Source organism: Panthera onca, chromosome A1 (genome assembly GCF_046562875.1).
Source record: "Panthera onca isolate mPanOnc1 chromosome A1, mPanOnc1 haplotype 2, whole genome shotgun sequence".
In the NCBI taxonomy this organism is placed as follows: Eukaryota; Metazoa; Chordata; class Mammalia; order Carnivora; family Felidae; genus Panthera; species Panthera onca.
In genome coordinates, this window is record NC_138339.1 from 42616993 (window position 1) to 42627296 (window position 10304).

The following is a 10304-nucleotide window of genomic DNA, read 5'->3' on the forward strand; positions in this document are numbered from 1 at the left end:
ATAGATCTGTCACCTTCCTTGTTTTTGTTTTGGTTTTTGAGCACGGCGCACGTGCGTGTGCGCCAGAGAGAATCTTAAGCAGGCTCCATGCAGAGCTCAATGCCACAGGACTCAATCTTATGACAGTGAGACCATGACCTGAGCTGAAATCAAGAGCCAGACACTTAACCAGCTGAGCCACCCAGGTGCCCCCAAACCTTCCCTGCTTTGCAGAAAACTCCCTTGCTGGTAAGTGGCACAGCCACTCCATTCATTCATTGATCTATATATTGATACACCGATCGACTGATTCGCGCATTCATTCATTTACTCATATTTACTGAGAACAGGCTCTGGGAGAGGTGTTGGATATGCCAAGACCAATAGGAAAGATGAGATTGTCCTCATTAGGTCCTCACAGTATAGTGGGAGCATATGTAAAACACGAACCCACAATTCAAACCATAATGAGAGGGATGTCCCCACAGGATGGGTGAATGGAAGGGAGGGACTTGTTCTCTGAGGCTTCAGGGGCCAATCAGTACATTATCAGTAGTTGAAGATACTCTGAGCCTCAGTTTGCCCTTTGGTAAAATCAGAGTGTTGGACCAGGTCCTCCTCGAGGCTTCCTTCCGGTGTGGCATGCTGGGTTCCGGGTCTCACACGCAGGGAAGGACGGCAGCTGTGAGAGTCTCTGGAAATGGCAGTGCTCTCAGGTGCAGTCTTTAGAAATAGGAATTGTCATGTCTTGGAAAAACTCTCCTTTCCTCTCACACTAGTACCATGCTTACACTACTCTTACACCAGATATGTAGGTGTATCTGACCAGTTCTCTGACACCAGCTGACTGTCCAACAATTCAGTTCAATCTTCCTGGAGTCAATGTCAGACCCCACAGGGCTTTAGTCCCACAGGACTGTCCCTGCTTCAGATGCCAATTACAAGTCCCAGTTTGTCACTTATACTTCTGACTGGCTATAAAGCAGGGTCCCAAGACACCCTCCTCGGGTTTGGGAATTTGCTGGAATGGCTCACAGAACTCAGGGAAATACTTACATGTACAGGTTTATGATATAATGAAGGATATAATAAAAGATACAGACATACTGTCAGATGAAGCACCCTTCCTGACAGCAGGCGCTTCTGTCCCCTAGAGTTGAGGTGCACCACCCTCCCAGCACATGCGTGTGTTCACCAACCCAGAAACTCTCTGAGCCCTGTACTTTGGGGGATTTTTATGGAGGCTTTGTCACATCTGCATGACTGATGATTAGCTCCATTTCCAGACCTTCTCCCCTCATCAGAGAATGGGGAGGTGGAGCTGAAAGTTCCAAGTTGCTAATCATAGCTTGATCTTTCTGGTGATTGGCCTCCATCCAGGAGCCCACCAAGAGTCATCCCGTTAGAACAAAAGACCATCTACCAGTCAGGAAATTCCAAGGAATTTAGAAGCTCTGTATCAGATGCTCCTATCACTCAGGAATTATAAGAGTCTTAAGAGTTCCGTGTATGGAACCAGGACAAAGACTAAGTAAGTATCTCTTTTTATAAATCACAATATCATAGCCAACTGGGAAGAGTCATCATTTATTAATTCATGCAATAATCTGTAATGAGTACCCACTCTGTCCCAGGCACTGACTACGTGCTGGGGCCAGTGGTTTATAAGCCAGACAGGAACAGGCAGGCCTTGTGGGCTTTCCTAAGGAGAAAAGGTAAAGAATAAAACACACACAAATATTGAAGGGCTAGTAAGGTTGCCAGATTTAGCAAATAAATACAAGATGCCTAGTTAAATTTGAATTTCAAGTAAATACTTTTTAAAGTATAAGTATGTCCTAAATATTGCATGGTACATACTTACACTAAGATATTATTCTTTGTTTACCTAAAATTCAAATTTTGGGGCACCTGGGTGGCTCAGTTGGCTAAGCATCCCACTCTTGATTCTGGCTCAGGTCACGATCTCATGGTTTGTGAGTTTGAGCCCCAAGTCAAACTCTTCCTGAGGATATCCCAGGGTATGAGCAGGAATTTGCTAGGACGTGGGAATTTTATTACAACCCTGGGAAACTTCTCCATTCATGGTTTCACATTTCAAAACTCCACTGATTGTAGCCATTTCCCAAGTTTTTTGAGGGTGCTGAGTCACCAGCCAGGGAGACTGCCCCAGGCTTGCCCCAGGGGAATGCAGGCATTACTCGCATAGTGAACTTTGGGCTTAAAGTGGGGGGGGGGGGCGCGGAATAGCAGGCCATCCCTTAGCACAGAGGCTCAGCCAACTCTTCAACAAGGATACGTTAGCATCAGAGCATCTGCCTAAATCCTCAGTCACTTAACACCAGGATCTACAGAACCTCTTAGCGCCTCTCTTCTGTTTTTCCCACCAACAGAATCTAAACTGAAAGCTCCGGAAGGACCTTCTTATCCAACTCCCACACAGACCTGGTACAGCATCCCTCCCTTAGAATAGAGCCTTAACAACAACAAAATAATAACAATAACAATAAAGAGCAGGATCGGCCAGTAGGAGCCATAACAATGTGCTAAGAACCTTGCTAGATGAGAAATAATTCTCTCCTTTAATCCTACAACACTGTGCAGTCGGTATTCCTGTCCCATTTTATGAATTAGGAAGTGAGCCCAGATAGTCTCAAAAATACGCCAAAGCACGATTCTTAAAAAGTCACAGAGTCATGACTCACATCCAGATCTGACCTCAAAGTTTAACCTCTTTATTCTCTGCTATACGATTTGAAATGACCAGTGGTGAATAGCATCTAGTCCAGTGCCCTCATTTTATAGATAAGGAAGAAGAAGAGAATAGCTGAGCAATGAAGAGTGTGGGCACAAGGCCAGAGTGCCTGAATTCAAATACCCACTCTGCCACTTTCTATCGGAGTGGCTCTGAGCAACTTACTAACCATTCTGGGGTGTTTTTGTTATTGTTGTTGTTGTTATGTTTTGCTTTGTTTTGATTTTTGTTTTTAAGTAGGCTTCACACCCAACCCAGAGCCCAACTCATGACCCTGAGATCAAGACCTGAGCTGAGAGCAAGAGTCAGATGCTTAAGTGACTCAGCCACCCAGGTGCCCCATCCTTTCTGGGTTTTGGTTCCACCATCTGTGAAACAGGGATAATCAGTTACGTCTGAAGACCGTGGCAATCTATGTTGGCTACAATAAAAGTCTAGAGAGAGTTGAAGGGAGAACAGTCCCCAGTCCAGCTGAAAGTCCCCTGGAGGCAGAAACACGACCCCCACCCTTGGACGTCCAAGGGGAAACAAGGGAAAGACGAACCCCATGGGAGATCCAGCCCAGTGTATTTCCAAGAAAACTATCGCCCCAGAGGCCAAAGTCTGTGCTTCTTATCTTGTCAATGAACCCACGTCAAAAAAGATGACCTGGGGCGCCTGGGTGGCTCAGTTAGTTGAACATCTGACTTTTGATTTGGGCTCAGGTCATGATCTCACAGTTTGTGAAGTCAAGCCCTCCATCGGGCTCTGCGCTGACAGTGTGGAGCCTGCTTGAGATTCTTACTCTTTCCTTCTCTCTCTGCACCCCCCCCCACCCCCCGCTTGATCTATCTCTTTCTCTCAAAATAAATACATAAACATTAAAAACAAGATGACCCGTTTGAATTCCTGCATTTGTGGATGGGAGGGCCTGGCTCTGCCCTAACTCCTTGGTGACTTTGGACAAGCCCCTTCTCAAGCTCTCATGGCTCTAGGCTCCTCATCCGTTAAATGAGACAGTCAGATGACATCATCTGTGAGACCCCCTCTGTCCCCTTTTAACCTTATGACCCTTAATCTGAACTAAGACCAGAAGTCAGGTGAGCAAAATCACATAATGTCCAGGCTGCATCTTAGAAATGATTGAACACAGGCTCCTGGTCGGGTCAGTGCTGCAATACGTGAGACCCACTTGGGCCCTGCTCCCACGGGGCAAACATTGTTTTGGGCAAGGTAGGTGTTAAAGGAATTAAGCATAATTACTTGATGGTGAATCTTTTATGCCAAGTATTTGCTGAGCATCTGCTTTGTGCCAGACATTTGCTGGGATAAAGTGGAGATTAAGGCAGGCATGGTCCCTGGCCCCCAGGCTTATTATGAAAAATGGTTTGGGGAAGGAGCCTGTAACAGAGAGATATGGGAGGGCCTCCATGAAGAAGTGACCTTTAGGCTGAGATCTAAAGGATAAGTAGGAGTTGGCCCTGGGGCAGAGGGCCATGGGGAGATCTGCATGAAGTGCTCTGTCCCCGGTGATCAAAGAGGCCTACATCAGAGCTGCCAGTAGAATCTCACAGAAGGCTGGACTCACAAGTGAGAGCCAAGGGGCACCTGGGCAGCTCAGGGGGGTTAAGCATCCGACTCTTGGTTTCGGCTCAGGTCACGGTCTCTCAGTTTCATGAGTTTGAGCCGCAGGTCAGGCTCTGCCCTGACAGCGCAGAGGCTGCTTGGGATTCTCTCTCTCCCTCTCTCTCTCTCTCTCTCTCTCTCTCTCTCTCTGCCCCTCCCCCACTCGTGCTGTCTCTGTCTCTCTCAAAATAAATGCATAAACTTAAAATTTTTTAAAAAAGATGAAACGAGAGCCAAGGGCTTAACCAAGCAGTACCGTTAACATTTCCAGTAACGAGGCAGGCTGCCACCAAATGTCCCCTGATGGAATGCGCAAAGATAACCACGACGTCCCCTCTATGTTACTCCTGATGGGAACACACGACCTGATTCTAATGAGGAAGACACAGATCGGCCCAAGTGGAGGGACATCTCTGCAAAGTATTTGGCCTGTATGTTTCAAAAACATCCGCGTCATGGAAACCAACACAGTCTGAAAAACTGTTTCAGATTTGAGGGGACTAAAGAGCTGGCGCTATTTGGGTGTAATTGAGGCAACTGGCAAAAATTGAATACGGACTGTTGATTAGACGATGGTATTGCATCAAGCTTACATTTCCTGGATCTCGTTACCGTGGTGTGCATATGTGAGAAACGTCCCTGTTCTGGAAATACACAGCATGTCTGGAAATACAGTACAAGCTGTCGACTCCCATAGGGGTCCGAAAAAAATGGAGATAAAGCAAATGAGGCAAGGCATGACCAACTGATGCATTTGGATGAAAGGTAGATAGTTGTTTGTACTGTATTTAGATTCTTCTGTTAGGTTTGGATTTTTTCCCCCCCAAAATAAAATGTTATAAGCCGATAAATAAAGAGAAGTGCCAAACCATCACCAGCCCAGTCTGGATGGCCAGCAGCTCCCCGCCCCACTTGTACCCACCGGGACTCCATGGAATAATGCCTCCCCGCCCTCCTTCTTGTGGGGAAGAGGGTACCTCTTCTGTGTTGAGGACGTTGGCGAGCTTTTTAGAGTGTGCGACGTGACCAACCACACCCATATCCAGGGGGAACACGATCTCCGAGTCGGGCACCACGAGGCATTCGTCAAGGACAGCATCCTTGTGAACATTGAAGAGCCGCGTGGCCAGCTCCCCGATGCCGTTTCGGACCCTGTACATGAACAGGCTCATGCGGTCTGCCTGCAGAAGGAAGCACAGCTTCTTCATGACGTTGAAGATGCATTTCTCGGTCTGCAGATTCTCCTGGAAGTCCCGCAGGAGGTCAAAGATGATTTCACTCTCCTCCACGCTGTTCAGTGAGTGGTAATTGCTGAAGTCCACCGCGGCCTCCTTGGCCCCCAGCATGTCCGAGATGACCTTGGCCCGGTAGCGGAGGTTGTAGTACTGCTTGGCAAAGCTGACATTCGAGTCCAGGAACTTCTCCACCTCCTCTGCTGTCACCTCACCCATGGCTGGAATCCCTCTGGCCGCTTGCGTGGAAGGGCTGAAGCTGGCCTTCCCAGGGCGGTTTGATGGTCCGTGGCAAAACTGAGTCAGGAAGCGTTTTGTTCCAACCTGGGCTTCTGTGGGTCTGGCCCGTGGATTTCAGCTGGTATGGCTGCAGAGGTGAGGGAGGGAGGGAGCTCGGGAGATTAAATCATTAATATTTCCCGAGAACAAGGATTATGAGGATCAGTGTTCCAGATGCTGCCAGGCCCCAGATGGGAGAAGGTGAGAGTTTCCTTTTCACCTTGGCCTAAGAGCAGAGAAGGGATTTCTAAACAGAGCAGGAGGTGGGCAAAACTAAAAACAACCCCGAAGCAGAGGCTGCCAACAGACAGCACAGGGACACCTGCTCTAGGTGTGTTTTCACCTACACACAGGCAGCACACCTGCTCCTGTAGGTGTGTTTTCTCTGCCCTGTAGGGTGTTTTTCTGCAACGTTCGACACAGAAGTCTGCATTTGCTATTTAGGAGATTTATTCAGCTTCTCTTGGAGAATCAGAAGAGTCAGCAACTCTGTGCCCACTTTCCTCCCTGGCAGGGATGGCTAGAGCTGAGAGGGACTTCCCACCCAGCTCCCATCCCCCGACCCCTCACCCCACCCTTCTGTGCCCTGTTTCCCAGGTCCTCCCCAGGATGGCCTCACTGCACATGCTCACAATTCAGCCTGCTTCCCTGTGTACATCATGAGTCTGGCACTTACGGGTCTCCCGATTTAAGAAGCTGCACCTTTCCCAGGCTTAGACTTCAACGATTCTTTAATTTTATTTATTTTTATTTATTTTTAATTTTTCTAATGCTTACTTAGTTTTGAGAGAGAGAAAGAGAGGCAGAGAGAGAGAGTGGGGGAGGGACAGAGAGAGAGGGAGACACAGAATCCGAAGCAGGCTCCAGGCTGAGCTGTCAGCGCAGAGCCCGATGAGGGGCTCAAACCCACGAACTGTGAGATCATGACCTGAGCTGAGGGCCAACGCTCAGCCAATTGAGCCACCCAGGTGCCCCTCTCTTGGCACTTTAATGTGGTTTTTCTGGCTACAATCCGTACCTTTTTGGACTGTCAGTCAGAAATGTACACAACAGTCTAGATGCTATCAGCTCTTTTTGAATCTTGAAACACCTGACTCTTCACTGAAGTATCCTCCATCCAGGACACCTGGGGAGAAAGAGAACATTCTCCTTCTGAGATGAAAATGTGCTTTCATTTCCATGAACGTGGGTGCGAGAACCTGGTGTCTCTGTGTTGTAAACACTGTGGAATGCAGGCTAATAGACTGTTGCTGGCACTTTGAACTTTGCAAATGAACTTTAATGGAAAGCAGATTACTTCCTTTATTGTAGCGTGTGATAAATTCTCGGGGTATTGCGTCCATTCCGCACTGTATACACAGGTGGCCCCTTGGTCTGGCGGGCCATGCAGCGACCGGAATTTCTCCAAACGTCCTCACCATAAATAACGTGAGTCCTCTATCTGGAATGCTCTTTCCCAGCTCTCTGCACACCACCTCCTTCTCGACCTCAAGGTGTCAGCTCACGCTAATCATGCCTCGTTGTCTTATCCCAAGTATGTGCCCTCCCCAGGTCCTGCCCGTCACATCATCCTATTTATTTCTTCGATTGCATTTATTACTGTTAGAAATTATCTTGTTTGTTTTTTGTTTCTTTGTCTTTTGTTTGTCTTCACATCTCTACTGTGACTTCCGTGAGGGCGGGACCTGCCAGGGCTGATTCCCTAGGCCTTGTGATGCTGCCCCACATTCTTGATGCTCAGTAAAAAAGTGTTTTAATTGTAAGTCTGTGATGGTTAATTTCATATGCCAACTTGATGGAGCTAAAGGATACCCAGAGAGCTGGTAAAACATTACTTCTGGATGTGTCTATGAGGGTGTTTTTAGAAGAGATTGACATTTGAATTGGTAGACCAGTGCAGCTGGCATCATCGAATCCGCAGAGGGCCTGAAGAGAACAAAAAGGTGGATGAAGGATGAATTTGCCCTCTGTCTGAACTAAGACATCCACCTCCTCCTGCCCTTCGATATGGGCATCCTTGGTCCTCAGATTCAGACCAGGACTTACACTGTTGGTCCCCTGGTTCTCAGCCTTTGGACTCAGACTGAATTATACCAATGGCTTTCCTGGTTCTCCAGTTTGCAAACAGCAGACTGTGGGACCATAACCATATGAGTCAATTCTCTAGAGAACCCTAATACAAAATCAAAACTCTTATATATTCTTGAGTACAACTTAGAAAATACAAGAAGACACAAAGGAAAAAGTTGAAATCAAATGTAATCCCAGATACTATCATTGCCAATATTTTTTGGATATTTTTAAATATGTGGAATACACACACACACACACACACACACACACACACATACACTCTAGGAAAATATTAAGATATATATTATTTATAAGATTTCACATATATTTTAAAGATTTATATATAAATCTATAAGTCTATGTATATATAAATACATACATATTGTCAACCTTGGCACTATCAACATATGGGCCAGTAATTCTTTGTTGTGGAGGCTGTCTTATATATTGTAGGATGTTTATTTAGCGGCACCCCTGGGCTCCACCTACTAGGCACCAGTAGAATTCTCCTTCAAGTTGTAACAACCAAAACTGAATCCAGACATTTCTAAATGTCCCCTGGGATCCAAATCATCTCTGTTGAGAGCCATGGCTCTACAGTTAGATATTTAGGTTGTTTGTATAATTTTCTAGTATTGTAAATAATGCTGTAATGAACATCTTTATATTTTTAAGTAAAAATACCTAGCAGTGAGATCCCAGGCCCAAAGAGCTTATAGTTCTGTAAGGGTTTGGATAAATAATGCTAATTTTGCTCTCCAAGGCTCTACCAGGGTATATCAGACCGTTCTTACACCACCTCCTCCCCTCAGTAAGTCAGCAACTTTTCTTAATCCTGGCATTGACAGATCTCCAGAAGGTGGCCCCAATACTGTTTCTGCTTTGCTTTTCACAATTTCTCTACAAGGACTCTAAGCTCAACCCTAGTGTTTGTCTTTTTTTTCTGGGTTTTGCACCTCTGTTCTTTATGTGCCCTCTGCCTGTCCCTTCTACCCAGTCCCAATGCCATTCCCTCCATGGATACTTTGATGTCCCAGCTAGACTCTTTTCCTATTTGGAATCCCCAAACTATTGGTTTCCTTCCATCCTGATGGGAGTTTCTTTATTCTAGGCTGTATTACTTCTGCACATCTGCACTCTCCTCAAACTCAAGCTCTTTGAGAATAGGAGTAAAACTTCATCTATTTTCAAAATCACAAAAGCTCAGCCCATGTGCTTTCCCATAATATACCCACCAGGCTTAGTTCTGGTGGGAATATAAGCCACTGTTCCACAAGAAATCTACTTTTACCTCATTTTTCAATATGCCCAAATGAAGAAACCAAGCCTTTTGAAAGACTTCAGTTCTAATTATTGGGTAGGAACAGATAAGCAGATATTTGCAGCAGGTGACCTCCTAGCATGCTTGCTAAATGGGCCTGATTTCAGAATATCAGCAGAAGGAAATCTGAAGCTTCTTTTACTAGGAGGAGGGGCTACCTGTAGGGTCAGGAAAGATTTTTCTGTGTAATCTAGTCTAAAAAAGAACATGTACTACTAGAAAGAAGAAAACAGGACTGTAGACCCAGCAATGCCACTGATTCATTCTGTGACCTTGAGAAAGTCTGTCCTCAACAAGGCTTTGTTGATTTCCTTATCCACAAAGCAATATTTCCCTATCCACAAAACATCTAATACTGTATCTACAACACGCCTGGACCCATGATTCCAGATGGGCTCAGAGTGGAGGAGGGCTGACCAGGAACGGCTGACCTGTCTGTTCCCGATCATAAGCCTTCCTAAAGGATTCTCCAGAAAGACTAGCTGGAACTGTTTATTTAGAATAATCTTTATTCCGAGGTCCACATTTCACAGGTGAAGAAACTGAAAAGTTTTGAAAAGTCAGGTGACGCTAGTCATAAGTGACTTGAATTATTTTGAATTGAGATATATAATTCATATAACATAAAGTTCACCCTTGTAAAGGGTATAAAGTGTAGAGTTCAGTGGTTTTTAGTATGTTTGTTATGGTACACCCCCACTAATCTACTTTCTCATCCCCTGGTGACCACTAATCTATTTGCTCTCTCTAATGATTGACCTCTTCTGGACATTTTATATAGATGGAACTATACAATATGTGGCCCAGACTATTTTCACTTAGCATGATGTTTTCAAGGTTCACCCACGTTGTAGCGTGTATCAAAACTCAATTCCTCTTTATGGGCATATGTTTTCAACTGTAGTGGGTATATACCCAGCAGTGTAATTGCTGGGGCCATAGGTGATTTTAAGGCTCCGAGTTTGGAGGTAAAAAGAGGGAATAAAGGAAAGAAATAGGACAAAGCAAGGCACCAACTGGGTCAAGGAGAGGCATTTGTGGAAAGGTGTTTGGTGAGGCG

General features: G+C 45.7%; 1 protein-coding gene across 4 annotated transcripts in view; it reads right to left on the bottom strand.

Annotated features, from left to right (window-relative positions):
* PDE6A (phosphodiesterase 6A) overlaps positions 1-5955 on the bottom strand; it is a 63636-nt gene extending 57681 nt beyond the window's left edge. For 2 of the 4 annotated variants that reach the window (XM_060634676.3, XM_060634675.3), the window contains exon 1: positions 5317-5954. In XM_060634676.3, coding sequence (XP_060490659.3) covers positions 5317-5790 — 474 coding nt within the window. In that variant the 5' untranslated portion in view covers positions 5791-5954. Of the gene's footprint in view, positions 1-5316 lie in introns of all 4 variants that reach the window. The other 2 variants (XM_060634679.3, XM_060634678.3) reach the window with 1 other exon arrangement.
* Between the last annotated feature and the right edge of the window lie 4349 nt (positions 5956-10304).